Genomic DNA, 26,984 nt, shown 5'->3' with positions numbered 1-26,984 from the left:
GGTGGTAGGAAAGAGAGATAAGGGGAGATGGTAGGAGAGATGGTAGGAGAGAGAGAGAAGGGGAGATGGTAGGAGAGAGAGAGAAGGGGAGATGGTAGGAGAGAGAGAGAAGGGGAGATGGTAGGAGAGAGAGAAAGGGAGATGGTAGGAGAGAGAGAGAGGTCGTAGGAGAGAGAGAGAGGTCGTAGGAGAGAGAGAGAGGTCGTAGGAGAGAGAGAGAGAGAGAGGTGGTAGGAAAGAGAGAGAAGGGGAGATGGTAGGAGAGAGAGAGGTGGTAGGAGAGAGAGAGAAGGTAGGAGAGAGAGAGGTGGTAGGAGAGAGAGAGAAGGGGAGATGGTAGGAGAGAAAGAGGTGGTAGGAGAGAGAGAGAAGGGGAGATGGTAGGAGAGAGAGAGGTGGTAGGAGAGAGAGAGAAGGGGAGATGGTAGGAGAGAGAGAGGTGGTAGGAGAGAGAGAGAAGGGGAGATGGTAGGAGAGAGAGAGGTGGTAGGAGAGAGAGAGAAGGGGAGATGGTAGGAGAGAAAGAGGTGGTAGGAGAGAGAGAGAAGGGGAGATGGTAGGAGAGAGAGAGGTGGTAGGAGAGAGAGAGAAGGGGAGATGGTAGGAGAGAGAGAGGTGGTAGGAGAGAGAGAGAGAGAGAGATGGTAGGAGAGAGAAAGGTGGTAGGAGAGAGAGGTAGGAGAGGTGGTAGGAGAGAGAGGTGGTAGGAGAGAGAGAGAGAGGTGGTAGGAGAGAGAGAGGTGGTAGGAGAGAGAGAGAAAGGGAACAGTTGGTTAAATGAACTCTTTAGCCGTGTGACGTGTACAGTTGTGGCCAAAAGTTATGAGAATGACACAAATAATAATTTCCAAAGTCTGCTGCTTCAGTGTCTTTAGATATTTTTGTCAGATGGTACTATGGAATACTGAAGTACAATTACTTTTTTTTTATTTTTTTATTTCACCTTTATTTAACCAGGTAGGCTAGTTGAGAACAAGTTCTCATTTGCAACTGCGACCTGGCCAAGATAAGGCATAGCAGTGTGAACAGACAACACAGAGTTACACATGGAGTAAACAATTAACAAGTCAATAACACAGTAGAAAAAAGGGGAGTCTATATATACATTGTGTGCAAAAGGCATGAGAAGGTAGGCAAATAATTACAATTATGCAGATTAACACTGGAGTGATAAATGATCAGATGGTTATGTAAAGGTAGAGATATTGGCGTGCAAAAGAGCAGAAAAATAAATAAATAAAAACAGTATGGGGATGAGGTAGGTGAAAATGGGTGGGCTATTTACCAATAGACTATGTACAGCTGCAGCGATCGGTTAGCTGCTCAGATAGCAGATGTTTGAAGTTGGTGAGGGAGATAAAAGTCTCCAATTACAAGCATTTCATAAGTGTCAAAGGCTTTTATTGACAATTACATGTTTATTCATGGCTGTGTTCTTTGGCAAAATTGTGAGTGAGCCCACTCGGTTGGCTGAGAAGCAACCCCACACATGAATGGTCTCAGGATGCTTTACTGTTGGCATGACACAGGACTGATGGTAGCTCTCACCTTGTCTTCTCCGGACAAGTTTTTTTCCGGATGCCCCAAACAATCTGAAAGGGGATTCATCAGAGAAAATGACTTCACCCCAGTCCTCAGCAGTCCAATCCCTGTACCTTTTGGAGAATATCAGTCTGTCCCTGATGTTTTTCCTGGAGAGAAGTGGCTTCTTTGCTGCCCTTCTTCTTGACACCAGGCCATCCTCCAAAAGTCTTCGCCTCACTGTGCATGCAGATGCACAAACACCTGCCTGCTGCCTAATCAACTTTAGGACACGGTCCTGGCGCTTGCTGGACTTTCTTGGGTGCCCTGAAGCGTTCTTCACAACAATTGAACCGCTCTCCTTGAAGTTCTTGATGATCCGATAAATGGTTGATTTTGGTACAATCTTACTGGCAGCAATATCCTTGCCTGTGAAGCCCTTTCTGTGCAAAGCAATGATGACGGCACGTGTTTCCTTGCAGGTAACCATGGTTGACAGAGGAAGAAAAATTATTCCAAGCACCACCCTCCTTTTGAAGCTTCCAGTCTGTTATTGGAACTCAATCAGCATGACAGAGTGATCTCCAGCCTTGTCCTCGTCAACACTCACACCTGTGTTAACGAGAGAATCACTGACATGATGTCAACTGGTCCTTTTGTGGCAGGGCTGAAATGCAGTGGAATTTTTTTTTGGGGGGGGGGGATTCAGTTCATTTGCATGGCGAAGAGGGACTTTGCAATTAATTGCAATTCATCTGATCACTCTTCATAACATTCTGAAGTATATGCAAATTGCCATTATACAAACTGAGGCAGCAAACTTTGTGAAAATTAATGTTTGTGTCTCAAATTTTGGCCACGACTGTACACACATGTAAATATAATAAGTCACAATGTACTGTTGAACTGTAGTCTCAATGTGTACTGTTGAACTGTAGTCTCAATATGTACTGTTGAACTGTAGTCCCAATATGTACTGTTGAACTGTAGTCTCAATATGAACTGTAGTCCCAATATGTACTGTTGAACTGTAGTCTCAATATGAACTGTAGTCCCAATGTGTACTGTTGAACTGTAGTCTCAATATGAACTGTAGTCCCAATATGTACTGTTGAACTGTAGTCTCAATATGTACTGTTGAACTGTAGTCCCAATATGTACTGTTGAACTGTAGTCTCAATATGTACTGTTGAACTGTAGTCCCAATATGTACTGTTGAACTGTAGTCTCAATATGTACTGTTGAACTGTAGTCTCAATATGTACTGTTGAACTGTAGTCCCAATATGTACTGTTGAACTGTAGTCACAATATGTACTGTTGAACTGTAGTCTCAATATGTACTGTTGAACTGTAGTCTCAATATGTACTGTTGAACTGTAGTCTCAATGTGTACTGTTGAACTGTAGTCACAATATGTACTGTTGAACTGTAGTCTCAATGTGTACTGTTGAACTGTAGTCTCAATATGTACTGTTGAACTGTAGTCTCAATATGTACTGTTGAACTGTAGTCTCAATGTGTACTGTTGAACTGTAGTCACAATATGTACTGTTGAACTGTAGTCCCAATATGTACTGTTGAACTGTAGTCCCAATATGTACTGTTGAACTGTAGTCACAATATGTACTGTTGAACTGTAGTCACAATATGTACTGTTGAACTGTAGTCTCAATATGTACTGTTGAACTGTAGTCCCAATATGTACTGTTGAACTGTAGTCACAATATGTACTGTTGAACTGTAGTCTCAATATTTACTGTTGAACTGTAGTCCCAATATGAACTGTTGAACTACAGTCCCAATATGTACTGTTGAACTGTAGTCCCAATATGTACTGTTGAACTGTAGTCCCAATATGTACTGTTGAACTACAGTCACCTCGTGACACCAGGGGATTATGCAACAACATGATCGCACAGTCAGCACACACGACATTGAAATACACGCTAACGCGGAGTTATCCTATTCACAAAATAGGAAAGTCAATTGTTAGCCTGGATGCTTTTTTTGACTGTGGTTATTCATCTTATGTAAACAATTTTAAAAAATGAGAAAAACATTTTGTGGTTTAGATTGAGTGTCGGGTGTAAGTGGAGGAGCAGGGATGTGTGGGAGAGAGGTGACGTCACATGACGTCTGACACAACGTTGATCAACATAATCAATCATATGATCAATATGGGATATATCGGTCAAAGGGACCAGCATTGCTGTTGCAGCAACGCACCCAACCAATCACGTTAGGTACATACTTAATATCTAGATATCGATCTAAAAACTTTGTCACAACTAGCTACGTTCGTTCAACTTGCCATATTGTCAGTCAAGAGTCATTTACCTCTGAAGTCACACTCGGCCAACACAATGTAAAGAACTTCCGGATCCAGGTGGCAAAACATCTCCTTCATGGTCCTCACGATCTCGTCCTTGTCCTGAGAAGTAGCCGAGATGCCTCCTGAGTTTGTCGAAACGAGCATATCAGTACTACCGTGGTCGTGAGAGTTTGTCCCGGTGTTGAATTCACTTCTCGACAGCGGAGCGCCGTCACTCGTTCCCGGTATTCGGTAGTAGTTGTTGTTGTCGTTTGACAACCCGGGTACTCTGGACGGGCTATGGCCGTTTTTCTTTTTCCTTGGCATTCTCGGTGTGCTAATGTTTAAAAACAGTTGTCTTAGATAAGTATCTGACTAGCGTGGTGTTGTGGCCATGTTAAAAACAACGGAAGAAGCTGGTTTGAGGAAACTGGGCTGAAACAACAGCAGCGCACCAAGCGGCGGGGTTGGTCAACTACAGTTCATCCTGATAGATACTGGAGAGAGAGAGAGAGAGAAATAAGACCACGGGGAAATCCTGCCAAATCAACAAGATGTTGTCGTTATGTTGTTGTTCATTTAAATCCATTTCAATTCAAGGGCCTTTATTGGCATGCCAAAAGTAAGTGAGGTAGATAATATACAAAAGTGAAATAAACAATAAAAATTAACAGTAAACAATACACTCACAGAAGTTCCAAAAGAATAAAGACATGTAAAATGTCATATTATATATATATATACAGTGTTGTTACAATGTATAAATGGTTGAAGTACAAAAGGGAAAATTAATAAGCATAAATATGGGTTGTAATTACAATGGTGTTAAATCATTCTCTTTTACATTTATTAATATCTGCAACTTTGGTACACTGGCATAATATAAGTGCCTTGTCTGCTATTCTAATTTATTTGGTACAGTATTGAAAACTCCTTCCAAACCTCATAAATTATATTCCGGTCATGCACAAACCTAGAATCAGTTTTCCCCTCCACAACTTCAACCCCTATCCATTCAGGGAGCTTCTAAATACTGACCTGGGATCAGCATCTCTTGTCGGGTTTTTATGTTCCTGCAATCTAAGAAAAAAAAAAGAAGGGGGAAGTTGGAGTTTGGTTTTTCCGAGTCCCGCTTGATGAGGTGTGTTGCAGTACCCCGGTCAGACCGAGGACGGCGCCGTCCACCCAGCGTCCACAGAGGGGACATTCAAACTGCTGAGACTGGCTGCTGAGACTGGAGACACGGAGCTTTGTGCCGAAACTAAAAACACACACACAACCTCATGAATTAAACCCGCTCATTGGTGAGGTAAATATCATACAGGAATTACATGTTGGGTTTATTTTTGGTGGACCGCGGCTACTGTTTGCAGATATTTTTGGCTCGTAGTTGTATGTGTACAAAAAGCTTTCTTTTGTGATAATTGTGATGTTGGAGAGGGAGGGCGACGATTGCATTTTTTTTACAACCAAGAGAAGTAAGCGCCACTGTAAGGAAACGATGTGGAGAGAGAGACAGAGACAGAGAGAGCTTGAAGTTGAAACAAACATAACGAAGTTGATCTATCTTTATTTTCCTGGACAAATAAAGTTGTTTTTTACTTCTAAACGCTAAACATGACAGGAAGTCGTTCGCAGAAAGAGGTCTTGAGAATAACTATTATCCGTGAATTTAATTTCTGTCTCTTTTGGTAACAACAGTGATGTGCAAATGTGATGGTGTTCTCTGTGAGTAGTTTGAGGCCTAGGCTAACGATGCTAACAATGCTAACGATGCTAACAACGCTAACATTGCTAAAAATGCTAGCTGGTTAGCTTAGCTTAGCACACACAGTGCGGGTCTTGTGAACCAACTACCATGGCTAGCTAGCTAGCTAGCTAGCATCGCAACTCATCCTGCAATAGTAGTATGTTTATTTTTATAGATATTCATTTGATTTGTCGGACTCGTTCAACACACACACAGGTGTAATGGTATATATATTGTATTTGAAAACGCAAACCAAACCGGTGGCTACAAAACATTTAACGTTAATCTTTATGTAAGAACATGCGATTGCAGAGCGGATATCGCGCTGGTTAGCTAACATGCTAACTAGCACAGCCAGGATTTTTTACAATTTTTAATTATACAAAAAAAACAACTTCATTCAGGGAGACATTTCCCCCTAGTCGACTGACGCGTGCCTATTCCCCTCGCAGTCTATCGCATAAATAATAATCAGAAGCACAAAACGGTGTTTAAAAACGATGTTTTTTTGAGAAGTGCGGTAGAATGGCTGTGTTGATTTGTGTTTTGTTTTCTGGCCTATAGAGGCCAGTAGAGGACTGTGTGGATTAAAACGACGACAAGCATGGAGTTCCCGCAGCAGCAGAAACCGGCGGGGGACAGCAAGATCACCTACCCGCCCGGAGTGAAGGAAATCACGGAGAAGATAAGCAACGATGAGGTGGTGAAACGGCTGAAGGTTAGTCGGTTAAAACCAAACCCCCCCCCCCCCCCCCCCCCCATATGGCCATCTGCCAAGACTGACTGAGCTAGGATGTGTTCAGGTGGTTTGCAGAGACCTAGTGAGCTTGGGGGGGTTTCTCACTGTAAACATACTGTAGCTATCTCTTCAGACTCACTACATCAATGTCCAGCACACTGGCCGATTACCAATAACGCCCAAACTCTCTAAACATGAAAGACACCTGCTACAGCCGAGTTAAGTCGTGCTCTAGTATAGGCAGGGAGAGAGAGAGACTGAGATGGAGGTAAAAAACAAACATAGCTTTTTCAGAGACGGTAGCTATCTATGGTCAGGGGAATTGTTTTGTTTTTTTCAATAACGTTGCTACTCTGCTGGGAAGCCAGAGGTGTAAAAGGTGACGTTGTCATGGTACCGGACCACGGTCATAGATCTAGAACACCGTGACGTTGGCGTTCTTTATGACGTCGTTGTGTATGACGTCATGCACGAGTAGGAGGTCTGCCTTGTGTACCTGCGGTATGATGTCATGAATAGAAGGGGTGGGGGGACCGACCACCTCTCTGTGTGTCTGCTGTGATGCTGTGACGCAAAATGGCCAACAGACAGGCAGGCACGCAGAGAGCCAACAGGCAGGCACGCAGAGGGCCAACAGACAGGCAGGCACGCAGAGAGCCAACAGGCAGGCACGCAGAGAGCCAACAGACAGGCAGGCAGGCACGCAGAGGGCCAACAGACATGCAGGCAGGCACGCAGAGGGCCAGCAGGCAGGCACGCAGAGGGCCAACAGGCAGGCAGGCACGCAGAGGGCCAACAGACAGGCAGGCACGCACGCGGAAGGGCCAACAGACAGGCAGGCAGGCACGCAGAGGGCCAACAGACAGGCAGGCACGCAGAGGGCCAACAGACAGACAGGCAGGCACGCGGAGGGCCAACAGACAGACAGGCAGGCACGCGGAGGGCCAACAGACAGGCAGGCACGCGGAGGGCCAACAGGCAGGCAGGCACGCGGAGGGCCAACAGACAGGCAGGCACGCGGAGGGCCAACAGACAGGCAGGCACGCGGAGGGCCAACAGACAGGCAGGCACGCGGAGGGCCAACAGACAGGCACGCAGAGAGCCAACAGACAGGCAGGCAGGCACGCAGAGGGCCAACAGACAGGCAGGCAGGCACGCAGAGGGCCAACAGACAGGCAGGCAGGCACGCAGAGGGCCAACAGACAGGCAGGCAGGCACGCAGAGGGCCAACAGACAGGCAGGCAGGCACGCGGAGGGCCAACAGACAGGCAGGCAGGCACGCACGCGGAGGGCCAACAGGCAGGCAGGCACGCACGCGGAGGGCCAACAGACAGACAGACAGGCACGCGGAGGGCCAACAGACAGGCAGGCAGGCACGCGGCGGGCCAACAGACATACAGGCACGCGGCGGGCCAACAGACAGACAAGACAGGCACGCGGCGGGCCAACAGACAGACAAGACAGGCACGCGGCGGGCCAACAGACAGACAAGACAGGCACGCGGCGGGCCAACAGACAGACAGACAGACAGGCACGCGGCGGGCCGACAGGCAGGCAGGCACGAGGAGGGCCAACAGACAGGCAGGCACGCGGAGGGCCAACAGACAGGCAGGCACGCGGAGGACCAACAGACAGGCAGGCACGCAGAGGGCCAACAGACAGGCAGGCACGCGGAGGGCCAACAGACAGGCAGGCACGCAGAGGGCCAACAGACAGGCAGGCACGCAGAGGGCCAACAGACAGGCAGGCACGCAGAGGGCCAACAGACAGGCAGGCACGCGGAGAGCCAACAGACAGGCAGGCACGCGGAGAGCCAACAGACAGGCAGGCACGCGGAGAGCCAACAGACAGGCAGGCACGCACGCGAAGGGCCAACAGACAGGCAGACACTCGGAGGGCCAACAGACAGGCAGGCACGCAGAGGGCCAACAGACAGGCAGGCACGCGGAGAGCCAACAGACAGGCAGGCACGCGGAGAGCCAACAGACAGGCAGGCACGCGGAGAGCCAACAGACAGGCAGGCACGCAGAGGACCAACAGACAGGCACGCACGCGAAGGGCCAACAGACAGGCAGACACGCGGAGGGCCAACAGACAGGCAGACACGCGGAGGGCCAACAGACAGGCAGACACGCGGAGGACCAACAGACAGGCAGACACGCAGGGGGCCAACAGACAGACAGACAGACAGACAGGCACGCAGGGGGCCAACAGACAGTTTAAAAATGCTTCTACCCTGACTTGGGCAGGAGCTCATCGGAACTGAGAACCGGCACCTCACATGTTCTACTGCTTGAGTTCCTGTTACTCGTATAGAATATTAGATCCAAAGTATTGTGTAGCTCCTGCAACTAAATATAAACAGAACTGGGCCAGTACCTAAACAGAACCTATTTCAGTCCAAGTCCAAGCACTGAGCTAAACTATAGTAACCCCCTTACACAGATTTTTAAATGAGCTGTGTCTGTGCATGGGAGCCGTTTGGACAGTCTTACTGACAGTTGTGGCTGTTTTGTGTGATGTATTGTTGTCTCTACCTTCTTACCCTTTGTGCTGTTGTCTGGGCCCAATAATGTTTGTACCATGTGTTGTGTTGCTACCATGTTGTTGTTATGTTGTGTTGCTACCACGTTGTTGTCATGTTGTGTTGTTACCATGTTGTGTTGCTACCATGTTGTGCTGCTGCCATGTTGTTGTTATGTTGTGTTGCTACCACGTTGTTGTCATGTTGTGTTGTTACCATGTTGTGTTGCTACCATGTTGTGCTGCTGCCATGTTGTTGTTATGTTGTGTTGCTACCACGTTGTTGTCATGTTGTGTTGTTACCATGTTGTGTTGCTACCATGTTGTGCTGCTGCCATGTTGTTGTCATGTTGTGTTGTTACCATGTTGTGTTGCTACCATGTTGTGCTGCTGCCATGTTGTTGTTATGTTGTGTTGCTACCACGTTGTTGTCATGTTGTGTTGTTACCATGTTGTGTTGCTACCATGTTGTGCTGCTGCCATGTTGTTGTTATGTTGTGTTGCTACCACGTTGTTGTCATGTTGTGTTGTTACCATGTTGTGTTGCTACCACGTTGTTGTCATGTTGTGTTGCTACCACGTTGTTGTCATGTTGTGTTGTTGTCATGTTGTGTTGCTACTATGTTGTGCTGCTGCCATGTTGTTGTTATGTTGTGTTGTTACCATGTTGTGTTGCTACCACGTTGTTGTTGTGTTGTCATGTTGTGTTGCTACCATGTTGATGTTGTCATGTGTTGCTACCATGCTGTGTTGCTACCATGTTGTTGTCATGTTGTGTTGTTGTCCTGTTGTGTTGATACCATGTTGTTGTTGTGTTGCTACCATGTTGTCATGTTGTGATGCTACCATGTTGTTGTCATGTTGTGTTGCTACCATGTTGTTGTTGTGTTGCTACCATGTTGTTGTCATGTTGTGTTGCTACCATGTTGTTGTCATGTTGCTGTCCTGTTGTGTTGCTACCATGTTGTTGTCATGTTGTGTTGCTACCATGTTGTTGTCATGTTGTGTTGCTACCATGTTGTTGTGTTGCTACCATGTTGTTGTTGTGTTGCTACCATGTTGTTGTTATGTTGTGTTGTTGTCATGTTGTGTTGTTGTCATGTTGTGTTGCTACCATGTTGTTGTCATGTTGTGTTGCTACCATGTTGTTGTCCTGTTGTGTTGCTACCATGTTGTTGTAATGTTGTGTTGCTACCATGTTGTTGTAATGTTGTGTTGCTACCACGTTGTTGTTGTGTTGTCATGTTGTGTTGCTACCATGTTGATGTTGTCATGTGTTGCTACCATGCTGTGTTGCTACCATGTTGTTGTCATGTTGTGTTGTTGTCATGTTGTGTTGCTACCATGTTGTTGTCCTGTTGTGTTGCTACCATGTTGTTGTTGTGTTGCTACCATGTTGTTGTTGTGTTGCTACCATGTTGTTGTTGTGTTGCTACCATGTTGTTGTCATGTTGTGTTGCTACCATGTTGTTGTTGTGTTGCTACCATGGTGTTGTCATGTTGTGTTGCTACCATGTTGTTGTCATGTTGCTGTCCTGTTGTGTTGCTACCATGTTGTTGTTGTGTTGCTACCATGTTGTTGTCATGTGTTGTTGTCATGTTGTGTTGTTGTCATGTTGTGTTGCTACCATGTTGTTGTCATGTTGTGTTGCTACCATGTTGTTGTCCTGTTGTGTTGCTACCATGTTGTTGTAATGTTGTGTTGCTACCATGTTGTTGTAATGTTGTGTTGCTACCATGTTGTTGTCATGTTGTGTTGCTACCATGTTGTGATGTCGTCTTCGGTCTCTCTATGTAATGTTGTGGTGTCGTCTTCGGTCTCTTTATGTAATGTTGTGATGTTGTCTTCGGTCTCTCTATGTAATGTTGTCTTCGGTCTCTTTATGTAATGTCGTCTTCGGTCTCTCTATGTAATGTTGTGATGTTGTCTTCGGTCTCTCTCTATGTAATGTTGTGATGTTGTCTTCGGTCTCTTTATGTAATGTTGTGATGTTGTCTTCGGTCTCTCTATGTAATGTTGTCTTCGGTCTCTCTATGTAATGTTGTCTTCGGTCTCTCTATGTAATGTTGTGATGTTGTCTTCAGGCTCTCTATGTAATGTTGTGATGTCGTCTTCGGTCTCTTTATGTAATGTTGTCTTCGGTCTCTCTATGTAATGTTGTCTTCGGTCTCTCTATGTAATGTTGTCTTCGGTCTCTTTATGTAATGTTGTGTTGTCGTTTTCGATCTTTTTATGTAATGTTGTGATGTTGTCTTCGGTCTCTTTATGTAATGTTGTCTTCGGTCTCTTTATGTAATGTTGTGATGTTGTCTTCGGTCTCTCTCTATGTAATGTTGTCTTCGGTCTCTCTCTATGTAATGTTGTGATGTTGTCTTCGGTCTCTCTATGTAATGTTGTCTTCGGTCTCTCTCTATGTAATGTTGTGATGTTGTCTTCGGTCTCTTTATGTAATGTTGTCTTCGGTCTCTCTATGTAATGTTGTGATGTTGTCTTCGGTCTCTTTATGTAATGTTGTGATGTTGTCTTCGGTCTCTCTATGTAATGTTGTGATGTTGTCTTTGGTCTCTCTATGTAATGTTGTCTTCGGTCTCTTTATGTAATGTTGTGATGTTGTCTTCGGTCTCTTTATGTAATGTTGTGATGTTGTCTTGGGTCTCTCTCTATGTAATGTTGTCTTCGGTCTCTCTCTATGTAATGTTGTCTTTGGTCTCTTTATGTAATGTTGTGATGTTGACTTCGGTCTCTCTATGTAATGTTGTGATGTTGTCTTCGGTCTCTCTATGTAATGTTGTGATGTTGTCTTCGGTCTCTCTATGTAATGTTGTCTTCGGTCTCTTTATGTAATGTTGTCTTCGGTCTCTCTATGTAATGTTGTGATGTTGTCTTCGGTCTCTTTATGTAATGTTGTCTTCGGTCTCTCTATGTAATGTTGTGATGTTGTCTTCGGTCTCTCTATGTAATGTTGTGATGTTGTCTTCGGTCTCTTTATGTAATGTTGTCTTCGGTCTCTATGTAATGTTGTGATGTCGTCTTGGGTCTCTCTGTAATGTTGTCTTCGGTCTCTCTCTATGTAATGTTGTCTTCGGTCTCTTTATGTAATGTTGTGATGTTGTCTTCGGTCTCTTTATGTAATGTTGTCTTCGGTCTCTCTATGTAATGTTGTGATGTTGTCTTCGGTCTCTCTATGTAATGTTGTGATGTTGTCTTCGGTCTCTTTATGTAATGTTGTCTTCGGTCTCTTTATGTAATGTTGTGATGTCGTCTTCAGTCTCTTTATGTAATGTTGTGATGTTGTCTTCGGTCTCTCTATGTAATGTTGTGATGTTGTCTTCGGTCTCTCTATGTAATGTTGTGATGTTGTCTTCGGTCTCTCTATGTAATGTCTTTTGTCTCTTTATGTAATGTTGTCTTCGGTCTCTCTCTATGTAATGTTGTCTTTTGTCTCTTTATGTAATGTTGTCTTCGGTCTCTCTCTATGTAATGTTGTCTTCGGTCTCTTTATGTAATGTTGTGATGTTGTCTTCGGTCTCTCTATGTAATGTTGTGATGTTGTCTTCGGTCTCTTTATGTAATGTTGTCTTCGGTCTCTCTATGTAATGTTGTGATGTTGTCTTCGGTCTCTATGTAATGTTGTCTTCGGTCTCTCTATGTAATGTTGTCTTCGGTCTCTCTCTATGTAATGTTGTGATGTTGTCTTCGGTCTCTCTATGTGATGTTGTCTTCGGTCTCTCTATGTAATGTTGTGATGTTGTCTTCGGTCTCTCTATGTAATGTTGTGATGTTGTCTTCGGTCTCTTTATGTAATGTTGTCTTCGGTCTCTCTATGTAATGTTGTCTTCGGTCTCTCTCTATGTAATGTTGTGATGTTGTCTTCGGTCTCTCTATGTAATGTTGTCTTCGGTCTCTCTATGTAATGTTGTGATGTTGTCTTCGGTCTCTCTATGTAATGTTGTGATGTTGTCTTCGGTCTCTTTATGTAATGTTGTCTTCGGTCTCTCTATGTAATGTTGTCTTCGGTCTCTCTCTATGTAATGTTGTGATGTTGTCTTCGGTCTCTCTATGTGATGTTGTCTTCGGTCTCTCTATGTAATGTTGTGATGTTGTCTTCGGTCTCTCTATGTAATGTTGTGATGTTGTCTTCGGTCTCTCTATGTAATGTTGTCTTCGGTCTCTCTATGTAATGTTGTCTTCGGTCTCTATGTAATGTTGTGATGTTGTCTTCGGTCTCTAAATGTAATGTTGTGATGTTGTCTTCGGTCTCTTTATGTAATGTTGTGATGTTGTCTTCGGTCTCTCTATGTAATGTTGTCTTCGGTCTCTCTATGTAATGTTGTCTTCGGTCTCTCTATGTAATGTTGTGATGTTGTCTTCGGTCTCTCTATGTAATGTTGTAATGTTGTCTTCGGTCTCTTTATGTAATGTTGTCTTCGGTCTCTCTATGTAATGTTGTCTTCGGTCTCTTTATGTAATGTTGTCTTCGGTCTCTCTATGTAATGTTGTGATGTTGTCTTCGGTCTCTTTATGTAATGTTGTCTTCGGTCTCTCTATGTAATGTTGTGATGTTGTCTTCGGTCTCTCTATGTAATGTTGTGATGTTGTCTTCGGTCTCTTTATGTAATGTTGTCTTCGGTCTCTATGTAATGTTGTGATGTCGTCTTGGGTCTCTCTGTAATGTTGTCTTCGGTCTCTCTCTATGTAATGTTGTCTTCGGTCTCTTTATGTAATGTTGTGATGTTGTCTTCGGTCTCTTTATGTAATGTTGTCTTCGGTCTCTCTATGTAATGTTGTGATGTTGTCTTCGGTCTCTCTATGTAATGTTGTGATGTTGTCTTCGGTCTCTTTATGTAATGTTGTCTTCGGTCTCTCTATGTAATGTTGTGATGTTGTCTTCGGTCTCTTTATGTAATGTTGTGATGTTGTCTTCGGTCTCTCTATGTAATGTTGTGATGTTGTCTTCGGTCTCTCTATGTAATGTTGTGATGTTGTCTTCGGTCTCTCTATGTAATGTCTTTTGTCTCTTTATGTAATGTTGTCTTCGGTCTCTCTCTATGTAATGTTGTCTTTTGTCTCTTTATGTAATGTTGTCTTCGGTCTCTCTCTATGTAATGTTGTCTTCGGTCTCTTTATGTAATGTTGTGATGTTGTCTTCGGTCTCTCTATGTAATGTTGTGATGTTGTCTTCGGTCTCTTTATGTAATGTTGTCTTCGGTCTCTCTATGTAATGTTGTGATGTTGTCTTCGGTCTCTCTATGTAATGTTGTCTTCGGTCTCTCTATGTAATGTTGTCTTCGGTCTCTCTCTATGTAATGTTGTGATGTTGTCTTCGGTCTCTCTATGTGATGTTGTCTTCGGTCTCTCTATGTAATGTTGTGATGTTGTCTTCGGTCTCTCTATGTAATGTTGTGATGTTGTCTTCGGTCTCTTTATGTAATGTTGTCTTCGGTCTCTCTATGTAATGTTGTCTTCGGTCTCTCTCTATGTAATGTTGTGATGTTGTCTTCGGTCTCTCTATGTGATGTTGTCTTCGGTCTCTCTATGTAATGTTGTGATGTTGTCTTCGGTCTCTCTATGTAATGTTGTGATGTTGTCTTCGGTCTCTTTATGTAATGTTGTCTTCGGTCTCTCTATGTAATGTTGTCTTCGGTCTCTCTCTATGTAATGTTGTGATGTTGTCTTCGGTCTCTTTATGTAATGTTGTCTTCGGTCTCTTTATGTAATGTTGTGATGTTGTCTTCGGTCTCTCTATGTAATGTTGTGATGTTGTCTTCGGTCTCTCTATGTAATGTTGTCTTCGGTCTCTCTATGTAATGTTGTCTTCGGTCTCTATGTAATGTTGTGATGTTGTCTTCGGTCTCTAAATGTAATGTTGTGATGTTGTCTTCGGTCTCTTTATGTAATGTTGTGATGTTGTCTTCGGTCTCTCTATGTAATGTTGTCTTCGGTCTCTCTATGTAATGTTGTCTTCGGTCTCTCTATGTAATGTTGTGATGTTGTCTTCGGTCTCTCTATGTAATGTTGTGATGTCTCTTGCCGTGATGTGTGTTTTGTCCTATATTGATATGTTATTTTTAATGTTTAATCCCAGCCCCCATCTCCACAAGGAGTCCTTTTGGTAGGCCGTCATTCTAAATGAGAATTTGTTCTTAATTGCCTCGTTAAATGAAAATAGATAATATCCTTTGTAGAAGAATAGATACATAGAGCACGAGAACAGCCGTCCATGACGAGAGATGCCAGGTCATCTCCAATGTTCAAGCTCCTTCCTGTCACTATGGCAACCGGACTGTGAACCAGGTACTGCACAGCTGCAGCTTCTTCTTCCTGGGTCTAGGTCAAAAAGCACCCTATTCCCTATATAGTGGTACTACTATAGACCAGAGCCCTATTCCCTAAATAGTGGTACTACTATAGACCAGAGCCCTATTCCCTATATAGTGGTACTACTATAGACCAGAGCCCTATTCCCTATATAGTGGTACTACTATAGACCAGAGACCTGTTCCCTATATAGTGATACTACTATAGACCAGAGCCCTATTCCCTATATAGTGCACTACTATAGACCAGAGACCTGTTCCCTATATAGTGGTACTACTATAGACCAGAGCCCTATTCCCTATATAGTGGCACTACTTTAGACCAGAGCCCTATTCCCTATATAGTGAACTACTATAGACCAGAGCCCTATTCCCTATATAGTGGTACTACTATAGACCAGAGCCCTATTCCCTATATAGTGAACTACTATAGACCAGAGCCCTATTCCCTATATAGTGGTACTACTTTAGACCAGAGCCCTATTCCCTATATAGTGAACTACTATAGACCAGAGCCCTATTCCCTATATAGTGGTACTACTATAGACCAGAGCCCTATTCCCTATATAGTGCACTACTATAGACCAGAGCCCTATTCCCTATATAGTGCACTACTTTAGACCAGAGCCCTATTCCCTATATAGTGGTACTACTATAGACCAGAGCCCTATTCCCTATATAGTACACTACTATAGACCAGAGCCCTATTCCCTATAAAGTACACTACTATAGACCAGAGCCCTATTCCCTATATAGTGGTACTACTATAGACCAGAGCCCTATTCCCTATATAGTGGTACTACTATAGACCAGAACCCTATTCCCTATATAGTGGTACTACTTTAGACCAGAGCCCTATTCCCTATATAGTGGTACTACTATAGACCAGAGCCCTATTCCCTATATAGTGGTACTACTATAGACCAGAGCCCTATTCCCTATATAGTGGTACTACTATAGACCAGAGCCCTATTCCCTATATAGTACACTACTTCATACTAGTCTATCGTTTGTTTTATTTAACAAGTCAGTTAAGAACACATTTTTATTTACAACGACGACTAAACCCTAACGGATCACATGACAGACTTTCGTTAAAAAAACCCGGTTGGCCGGCTAGCTAGCGCTGGGTATGGGTTCTGACTATATAAAAACACAGCTAGCTAGTTAGCGCTGGGTATGGGTTCTGACTATATAAAAACACAGCTAGCTAGTTAGCGCTGGGTATGGGTTCTGACTATATAAAAACACAGCTAGCTAGTTAGCGCTGGGTATGGGTTCTGACTATATAAAAACACAGCTAGCTAGTTAGCGCTGGGTATGAGTTCTGACTATATAAAAACCCAGTTGGCTGGCTAGCTAGCTAGCGCTGGGTATGAGTTCTGACTATATAAAACCCAGTTGGCCGGCTAGCTTGCTAGCGCTGGGTATGAGTTCTGACTATATAAAAACCCATTTGGCTGGCTAGCTTGCTAGCGCTGGGTATGAGTTCTGACTATATAAAAACCCAGTTGGCTGGCTAGCTAGCGCTGGGTATGGGTTCTGACAATATAAAAACACAGTTGGCCGGCTAGCTAGCTAGCGCTGGGTATGGGTTCTGACTAAATAAAAACACAGCTAGCTAGCTAGTGCTGGGTATGAGTTCTGACTATATAAAAACCCAGTTGGCCGGCTAGCTAGTGCTGGGTATGGGTTCTGACAATATTCCTACCAGCCTAGACCTCAACATGCATGGTCAGCTTTGTCATGTGGATCACCATTTCAGTCTGTTTGTCCAATGAGCTGACTCCTAGACCCAGTGATGGCTTCTGATTGGGCCTCCTACAAAGACCCAGTGATGGCTTCTGATTGGGCTTCCTACAAAGACCTATTGATGGCTTCTGATTGGGCTTCCTACAAAGACCTAGTGATGGCTTCTGATTGGGCCTCCTACAAAGAGCTAGTGATGGCTTCTGATTGGGCCTCCTACAAAGACCTAGTGATGGCTTCTGATTGGGCCTCCTACAAAGTGCCTTGATTCTAAAGTCAGCGAGAGGATGGGAGGGAAGTGTTTGGCTGTGTGGAGGTTGGATGGGAGGGAAGTGTCATGGCTGTGTGGAGGTTGGATGGGAGGGAAGTGTCATGGCTGTGTGGAGGTTGATGGGAGGGAAGTGTCATGGCTGTGTGGAGGTTGGATGGGAGGGAAGTGTCTGGCTGTGTGGAGGTTGGATGGGAGGGAAGTGTCATGGCTGTGTGGAGGTTGATGGGAGGGAAGTGTCATGGCTGTGTGGAGGTTGGATGGGAGGGAAGTGTCTAGCTGTGTGGAGGTTGATGGGAGGGAAGTGTCATGGCTGTGTGGAGGTTGGATGGGAGGGAAGTGTCTAGCTGTGTGGAGGTTGATGGGAGGGAAGTGTCTGGCTGTGTGGAGGTTGATGGGAGGGAAGTGTCATGGCTGTGTGGAGGTTGGATGGGAGGGAAGTGTCTAGCTGTGTGGAGGTTGATGGGAGGGAAGTGTCATGGCTGTGTGGAGGTTGATGGGAGGGAAGTGTCATGGCTGTGTGGAGGTTGGATGGGAGGGAAGTGTCTAGCTGTGTGGAGGTTGATGGGAGGGAAGTGTCATGGCTGTGTGGAGGTTGATGTGAGTGAAGTGTCTGGCTGTGTGGAGGTTGATGGGAGGGAAATGGTATAAACTGACTGACTTGACACTCAACAACCCATATTAAAATCAAGAGCTGAATGTCTGAATGTGTATCAATGTTAGTTGGTTAAAACGTCTCAGATTATGGTCTGTGACGTTCATGAAGAAACCGGTCTGGTTCTGACCCAGTAACGACTGACTAGAGTTAGTGGAACTTTGGGTTCTGATTGGCTGTGACGTTCATGGAGAAACCGGCCTGGTTCTGACCCAGTAACGACTGACTAGAGTTTGTGGAACTGGGGGTTCTGACCCAGTAACGACTGACTAGAGTTAGTGGAACTGGGGATTCTGACCCAGTAACGACTGACTAGAGTTTGTGGAACTGGGGGTACTGACCCAGTAACGACTGACTAGAGTTAGTGGAACTGGGGATTCTGACCCAGTAACGACTGACTAGAGTTAGTGGAACTGGGGGTTCTGACCCAGTAACGACTGACTAGAGTTAGGGGAACTGGGGGTTCTGATTGGCTGTGGCGTTCATGGAGAAATGGGTCTGGTTCTGACCCAGTAACGACTGACTGAAGTTAGTGGAACTGGGGGTACTGACTGGCTGTGCCGTTCATGGAGAAATGGGTCTGGTTCTGACCCAGTAACGACTGACTGTAGTTAGTGGAACTGGGGGTACTGACCCAGTAACGACTGACTATAGTTAGTGGAACTGGGGATTCTGACCCAGTAACGACTGACTAGAGTTAGTGGAACTGGGGGTTCTGACCCAGTAACGACTGACTAGAGTTAGTGGAACTGGGGGTACTGACCCAGTAACGACTGACTAGAGTTAGTGGAACTGGGGGTTCTGACCCAGTAACGACTGACTAGAGTTAGTGGAACTGGGGGTTCTGACCCAGTTCTTGAGTAAAAGTCACCCAGTAAAATACTACTTGAGTAAAAGTCACCCAGTAAAATACTACTTGAGTAAAAGTCACCCAGTAAAATACTACTTGAGTGAAAGTCACCCAGTAAAATACTACTTGAGTGAAAGTCACCCAGTAAAATACTACTTGAGTGAAAGTCACCCAGTAAAATACTACTTGAGTGAAAGTCACCCAGTAAAATACTACTTGAGTAAAAGTCACCCAGTAAAATACTACTTGAGTAAAAGTCACCCAGTAAAATACTACTTGAGTAAAAGTCACCCAGTAAAATACTACTTGAGTGAAAGTCACCCGGTAAAATACTACTTGAGTAAAAGTCACCCAGTAAAATACTACTTGAGTAAAAGTCACCCAGAAAAATACTACTTGAGTAAAAGTCACCCAGTAAAATACGATTTGAGTAAAAGTCACCCAGTAAAATACTACTTGAGTAAAAGTCACCAAGAAAAATACTACTTGAGTAAAAGTCACCCAGAAAAATACTACTTGAGTAAAAGTCACCCAGTAAAATACTACTTGAGTAAAAGTCACCCAGTAAAATACTACTTGAGTAAAAGTCACCAAGAAAAATACTACTTGAGTAAAAGTCACCCAGTAAAATACTACTTGAGTAAAAGTCACCCAGTAAAATACTACTTGAGTAAAAGTCACCCAGTAAAATACTACTTGAGTAAAAGTCACCCGGTAAAATACTACTTGAGTGAAAGTCACCCGGTAAAATACTACTTGAGTCAAAGTCACCCAGTAAAATACTACTTGAGTCAAAGTCACCCAGTAAAATACTACTTGAGTGAAAGTCACCCGGTAAAATACTACTTGAGTAAAAGTCACCCGGTAAAATAATACTTGAGTAAAAGTCACCCAGAAAAATACTACTTGAGTAAAAGTCACCCAGTAAAATACGATTTGAGTAAAAGTCACCCAGTAAAATACTACTTGAGTAAAAGTCACCAAGAAAAATACTACTTGAGTAAAAGTCACCCAGAAAAATACTACTTGAGTAAAAGTCACCCAGTAAAATACTACTTGAGTAAAAGTCACCCAGTAAAATACTACTTGAGTAAAAGTCACCCAGTAAAATACTACTTGAGTAAAAGTCACCCAGTAAAATACTACTTGAGTAAAAGTCACCCAGTAAAATACTACTTGAGTAAAAGTCACCCAGTAAAATACTACTTGAGTAAAAGTCACCCGGTAAAATACTACTTGAGTAAAAGTCACCCGGTAAAATACTACTTGAGTGAAAGTCACCCAGTAAAATACTACTTGAGTCAAAGTCACCCAGTAAAATACTACTTGAGTCAAAGTCACCCAGTAAAATACTACTTGAGTGAAAGTCACCCGGTAAAATACTACTTGAGTGAAAGTCACCCAGTAAAATACTACTTGAGTAAAAGTCACCCAGTAAAATACTACTTGAGTAAAAGTCACCCAGTAAAATACTACTTGAGTGAAAGTCACCCGGTAAAATACTACTTGAGTAAAAGTCACCCGGTAAAATACTACTTGAGTAAAAGTCACCCAGTAAAATACTACTTGAGTAAAAGTCACCCAGTAAAATACTACTTGAGTAAAAGTCACCCAGTAAAATACTACTTGAGTAAAAGTCACCCAGTAAAATACTACTTGAGTAAAAGTCACCCAGTAAAATACTACTTGAGTAAAAGTCACCCAGTAAAATACTACTTGAGTGAAAGTCACCCGGTAAAATACTACTTGAGTAAAAGTCACCCGGTAAAATACTACTTGAGTAAAAGTCACCCAGTAAAATACTACTTGAGTAAAAGTCACCCAGTAAAATACTACTTGAGTAAAAGTCACCCAGTAAAATACTACTTGAGTAAAAGTCACCCAGTAAAATACTACTTGAGTAAACGTTTTTGGTTTTGGATATCCGTTAAGTATCAAAAGTAAAAGTATTAATCATTTCAAATTCCTTTTATTAAGCAAATATTATTTATTTATTTACCGATAGCCAGGGGCCACACTCAAACACTCAGACATCATTTACAGATAGCCAGGGGCCACACTCCAACACTCGGACATCATTTACAGATAGCCAGGGGCCACACTCCAACACTCGGACATCATTTACAGATAGCCAGGGGCCACACTCCAACACTCAGACATCATTTACAGATAGCCAGGGGCCACACTCCAACACTCAGACATCATTTACAGATAGCCAGGGGCCACACTCCAACACTCAGACATCATTTACAGATAGCCAGGGGCCACACTCCAACACTCGGACATCATTTACAGATAGCCAGGGGCCACACTCCAACACTCGGACATCATTTACAGATAGCCAGGGGCCACACTCCAACACTCAGACATAATTTACAGATAGCCAGGGGCCACACTCACACACTCAGACATAATTTACAGATAGCCAGGGGCCACACTCCAACACTCGGACATCATTTACAGATAGCCAGGGGCCACACTCCAACACTCGGACATAATTTACAGATAGCCAGGGGCCACACTCCAACACTCAGACATCATTTACAGATAGCCAGGGGCCACACTCCAACACTCAGACATCATTTACAGATAGCCAGGGGCCACACTCCAACATTCAGACATCATTTACAGATAGCCAGGGGCCACACTCCAACACTCAGACATCATTTACAGATAGCCAGGGGCCACACTCCAACACTCAGACATCATTTACAGATAGCCAGGGGCCACACTCCAACATTCAGACATCATTTACAGATAGCCAGGGGCCACACTCCAACATTCAGACATCATTTACAGATAGCCAGGGGCCACACTCCAACATTCAGACATCATTTACAGATAGCCAGGGGCCACACTCCAACACTCAGACATCATTTACAGATAGCCAGGGGCCACACTCCAACACTCGGACATCATTTACAGATAGCCAGGGGCCACACTCCAACACTCAGACATCATTTACAAAGGAAGCATTTGTGTTTAGTTAGTCTGTCAGATCAGAGGCAGTAGGGATGACCAGGGGTGTTCTCTGTTTAGTGAGTCCTCCAGATCAGAGGCAGTAGGGATGACCAGGGATGTTCTCTGTTTAGTGAGTCCTCCAGATCAGAGCCAGTAGGGATGACCAGGGATGTTCTCTGTTTAGTGAGTCCTCCAGATCAGAGGCAGTAGGGATGACCAGGGATGTTCTCTGTTTAGTGAGTCCTCCAGATCAGAGCCAGTAGGGATGACCAGGGATGTTCTCTGATTAGTGAGTCCTCCAGATCAGAGGCAGTAGGGATGACCAGGGATGTTCTCTGTTTAGTGAGTCCTCCAGATCAGGGGCAGTAGGGATGACCAGGGATGTTCTCTGTTTAGTGAGTCCTCCAGATCAGAGGCAGTAGAGACGACCAGGGATGTTCTCTGTTTAGTGAGTCCTCCAGATCAGAGACAGTAGGGACGACCAGGGATGTTCTCTGTTTAGTGAGTCCTCCAGATCAGAGGCAGTAGGGATGACCAGGGATGTTCTCTGTTTAGTGAGTCCTCCAGATCAGAGGCAGTAGGGATGACCAGGGATGTTCTCTGTTTAGTGAGTCCACCAGATCAGAGGCAGTAGGGATGACCAGGGATGTTCTCTGTTTAGTGAGTCCTCCAGATCAGAGGCAGTAGGGATGACCAGGGATGTTCTCTGTTTAGTGAGTCCTCCAGATCAGAGACAGTAGGGACGACCAGGGATGTTCTCTGTTTAGTGAGTCCTCCAGATCAGAGGCAGTAGGGATGACCAGGTGAATTTCACAATCCCCCCCCCCCCTGTCCTGCTATTCAAAATGTAACAAGTACTTTAGGTTATCAGAGAACATGTAGGAAGTAACATTATTACATTATACATACATTATAGAACTAAAATTATTTCCTTTAGAAATGTAGTGAAGTAAAAGTTGTCGAATTTAAGTCGTAAAGTACAGATAAACCCCAAAAAACTACTTCAGTAAGTACTTTAAAGTATTTTTAATGTATATTTAAGTACTTTTCCACCATTTGCTTTATATTGTTAAAAGAATACAGGTACTTAATATTACCATTGGAGAAGGGACACCTTATGTTATGAAATAGAGCTGTTAAACTGTAGTAGCCCTGCTGCTACATAGGACCTGTTAAACTGTAGTAGCCCTGCTGCTACATAGGACCTGTTAAACTGTAGTAGCCCTGCTGCTACAATAGGACCTGTTAAACTGTAGTAGCCCTGCTGCTACATAGGACCTGTTAAACTGTAGTAGCCCTGCTGCTACAATAGGACCTGTTAAACTGTAGTAGCCCTGCTGCTACAATAGGACCTGTTAAACTGTAGTAGCCCTGCTGCTACAATAGGACCTGTTAAACTGTAGTAGCCCTGCTGCTACATAGGACCTGTTAAACTGTAGTAGCCCTGCTGCTACATAGGACCTGTTAAACTGTAGTAGCCCTGCTGCTACAATAGGACCCTGTTAAACTGTAGTAGCCCTGCTGCTACATAGGACCTGTTAAACTGTAGTAGCCCTGCTGCTACAATAGGACCTGTTAAACTGTAGTAGCCCTGCTGCTACATAGGACCTGTTAAACTGTAGTAGCCCTGCTGCTACATAGGACCTGTTAAACTGTAGTAGCCCTGCTGCTACATAGGACCTGTTAAACTGTAGTAGCCCTGCTGCTACATAGGACCCTGTTAAACTGTAGTAGCCCTGCTGCTACAATAGGACCTGTTAAACTGTAGTAGCCCTGCTGCTACATAGGACCTGTTAAACTGTAGTAGCCCTGCTGCTACATAGGACCTGTTAAACTGTAGTAGCCCTGCTGCTACAATAGGACCTGTTCAACTGTAGTATCCCTGCTGCTACATAGGACCTGTTAAACTGTAGTAGCCCTGCTGCTACATAGGACCTGTTAAACTGTAGTAGCCCTGCTGCTACATAGGACCTGTTAAACTGTAGTAGCCCTGCTGCTACATAGGACCTGTTAAACTGTAGTAGCCCTGCTGCTACAATAGGACCTGTTAAACTGTAGTAGCCCTGCTGCTACATAGGACCTGTTAAACTGTAGTAGCCCTGCTGCTACAATAGGACCTGTTAAACTGTAGTAGCCCTGCTGCTACAATAGGACCTGTTAAACTGTAGTAGCCCTGCTGCTACAATAGGACCTGTTAAACTGTAGTAGCCCTGCTGCTACAATAGGACCTGTTAAACTGTAGTAGCCCTGCTGCTACAATAGGACCTGTTAAACTGTAGTAGCCCTGCTGCTACAATAGGACCTGTTAAACTGTAGTAGCCCTGCTGCTACATAGGACCCTGTTAAACTGTAGTAGCCCTGCTGCTACAATAGGACCTGTTAAACTGTAGTAGCCCTGCTGCTACAATAGGACCTGTTAAACTGTAGTAGCCCTGCTGCTACAATAGGACCCTGTTAAACTGTAGTAGCCCTGCTGCTACATAGGACCCTGTTAAACTGTAGTAGCCCTGCTGCTACATAGGACCCTGTTAAACTGTAGTAGCCCTGCTGCTACATAGGACCTGTTAAACTGTAGTAGCCCTGCTGCTACAATAGGACCTGTTAAACTGTAGTAGCCCTGCTGCTACATAGGACCTGTTAAACTGTAGTAGCCCTGCTGCTACAATAGGACCTGTTAAACTGTAGTAGCCCTGCTGCTACAATAGGACCTGTTAAACTGTAGTAGCCCTGCTGCTACAATAGGACCTGTTAAACTGTAGTAGCCCTGCTGCTACAATAGGACCTGTTAAACTGTAGTAGCCCTGCTGCTACAATAGGACCCTGTTAAACTGTAGTAGCCCTGCTGCTACAATAGGACCTGTTAAACTGTAGTAGCCCTGCAGCTACAATAGGACCTGTTAAACTGTAGTAGCCCTGCTGCTACAATAGGACCTGTTAAACTGTAGTAGCCCTGCTGCTACAATAGGACCTGTTAAACTGTAGTAGCCCTGCTGCTACAATAGGACCTGTTAAACTGTAGTAGCCCTGCTGCTACATAGGACCTGTTAAACTGTAGTAGCCCTGCTGCTACATAGGACCTGTTATCATAGGATTTCACAGCCTCCGGAGGCCGTTCGGGAGATTGAGCCAGAGAGTGACAGAGAGAGAGGCAGAAAGACAGAGAGAGAGAGGCAGAAGCTGAGCTCTCTGGTCTTCTCCACTCATTCTCCTTTTTCACAGCCTCCGGAGGCTGTTCGGTAGATTGAGCCAGAGAGCGACAGAGAGTGGGAGGCAGAAGCAGAGCTCTCTGGTCTTCTCCCCTCATTCTCCCGTCTGTGTTTCAGGACCCATCCCCCCCCTCCACTCCTGTCTGCAGCTTGGTTACTGCTGCTCTGTGCCTTGGAAACACACCAAGGAAGAAGTGGTGTCTGCTGGGTCCTAGTGCTAGGGGCGTTCTGCTTGGTCCTAGTGCTAGGGGCGTTCTGCTGGGTCCTAGTGCTAGGGGCGTTCTGCTGGGTCCTAGTGCTAGGGGCGTTCTGCTGGATCCTAGTGCTAGGGGCGTTCTGCTGGGTCCTAGTGCTAGGGGCGTTCTGCTGGGTCCTAGTGCTAGGGGCTTTCTGCTGGGTCCTAGTGCTAGGGGCGTTCTGCTGGGTCCTAGTGCTAGGGGCGTTCTGCTGGGTCCTAGTGCTAGGGGCGTTCTGCTGGGTCCTAGTGCTAGGGGTGTTCTGCTGGGTCCTAGTGCTAGGGGTGTTCTGCTGGGTCCTAGTGCTAGGGGCGTTCTGCTGGGTGGAGTTGAGTCTCTCTGTTGAGCGGGAGAGAGAATGAGAGTTTACAACTCGTAAAATGATTGATGTTATGTTTCATCTAGTTCTATTCAAATCATACATTAGTAATGGGAGCTGGTTTTACTCCAGTGGTACATTAGTAAAGGGAGCTGGTTTTATTCCAGTTGTACATTAGTAATGGGAGCTGGTTTTATTCCAGTTGTACATTAGTAATGGGAGCTGGTTTTATTCCAGTTGTACATTAGTAATGGGAGCTGGTTTTATTCCAGGTGTACATTTAGTAATGGGATCTGGTTTTATTCCAGTTGTACATTAGTAATGGGAGCTGGTTTTATTCCAGTTGTACATTAGTAATGATACATTAGTAATGGGAGCTGGTTTTATTCCAGTTGTACATTAGTAATGGTATATTAGTAATGGGAGCTGGTTTTTTTCCAGTTGTACATTAGTAATGGGAGCTGGTTTTATTCCAGTTGTACATTAGTAATGGGAGCTGGTTTTATTCCAGGTGTACATTTAGTAATGGGATCTGGTTTTATTCCAGTTGTACATTAGTAATGGGAGCTGGTTTTATTCCAGTTGTACATTAGTAATGATACATTAGTAATGGGAGCTGGTTTTATTCCAGTTGTACATTAGTAATGGTATATTAGTAATGGGAGCTGGTTTTATTCCAGTTGTACATTAGTAAAGGGAGCTGGTTTTATTCCAGTTGTACATTAGTAATGACCCATTAGTAAAGGGAGCTGGTTTTATTCCAGTTGTACATTAGTACTGGGAGCTGGTTTTATTCCAGTTGTACATTAGTAATGATACATTAGTAATGGGAGCTGGTTTTATTCCAGTTGACCTATATGGACCAGACCTTAACCAATCATCTCTCTCTCTAGATGGTAGTGAAGGACCAGACCTTAACCAATCATCTCTCTCTGTAGATGGTGGTGAAGACCTACATGGACCAGACCTTAACCAATCATCTCTCTCTGTAGATGGTGGTGAAGACCTACATGGACATGGACCAGGACAGCGAGGAGGAGAAGCAGCAGTATCTGAACCTGGCTCTCCATCTGGCCTCAGAGTTCTTCCTGAGGAACCCCAACAAGGATGTGCGTCTCCTGGTGGCCTGCTGCCTGGCTGACATCTTCAGGATCTACGCCCCTGAGGCCCCTTACACCTCACACGACAAACTGAAGGTAACTGGTCTAACCTTCATCTAACCTTCAACACAACCATAACCCCCACACACCTCACACGACAAACTGAAGGTAACTGGTATAAGCTTCATCTAACCTTCACATAACCCATACACCTCCCCGGTATGGGACATTACCCCTTTATACAACCATAACCCATACTGGACATTACCCTTTATAAAACCATAACCCATACTGGACATTACCCCTTTATAAAACCATAATCCATACTGGACATTACCCTTTATACAACCATAACCCATACTGGACATTACCCCTTTATAAAACCATAACCCATACTGGACATTACCCCTTTATAAAACCATAACCCATACTGGACATTACTGCTTTATAAAACCATAACCCATACTGGACATTAC

The 26,984-nt window shown here is 44.4% G+C and overlaps 2 protein-coding genes across 4 annotated transcripts in view; one reads left to right on the top strand and one right to left on the bottom strand.

The window, feature by feature from the left end:
* The window catches only part of LOC139375507 (NEDD4-binding protein 2-like), a 33,393-nt gene extending 29,146 nt beyond the window's left edge, over positions 1-4,247 (bottom strand). Inside the window, exon 1 of the mRNA XM_071117339.1 lies at positions 3,861-4,247. Within this exon, the coding sequence (XP_070973440.1) occupies positions 3,861-4,161 (301 nt within the window). The 5' untranslated portion in view covers positions 4,162-4,247. The remainder of the gene's footprint in view (positions 1-3,860) is intronic.
* Positions 4,248-5,027: 780 nt separating this feature from the next.
* The window catches only part of LOC139374580 (PDS5 cohesin associated factor A), an 85,453-nt gene continuing 63,496 nt past the window's right edge, over positions 5,028-26,984 (top strand). Inside the window, exons 1-3 of one of the 3 annotated variants that reach the window (XM_071115583.1) lie at positions 5,028-5,143; positions 6,149-6,302; positions 26,401-26,604. In XM_071115583.1, coding sequence (XP_070971684.1) covers positions 6,189-6,302; positions 26,401-26,604 — 318 coding nt within the window. In that variant the 5' untranslated portion in view covers positions 5,028-5,143; positions 6,149-6,188. Of the gene's footprint in view, positions 5,144-5,346; positions 5,563-6,148; positions 6,303-26,400; positions 26,605-26,984 lie in introns of those variants that run through there. The other 2 variants (XM_071115584.1, XM_071115585.1) reach the window with 2 other exon arrangements.

This window comes from Oncorhynchus clarkii, chromosome 19 (assembly GCF_045791955.1).
Source record: "Oncorhynchus clarkii lewisi isolate Uvic-CL-2024 chromosome 19, UVic_Ocla_1.0, whole genome shotgun sequence".
In the NCBI taxonomy this organism is placed as follows: domain Eukaryota; kingdom Metazoa; phylum Chordata; class Actinopteri; order Salmoniformes; family Salmonidae; genus Oncorhynchus; species Oncorhynchus clarkii.
This window is presented reverse-complemented; position numbering and strand designations above follow the sequence as displayed.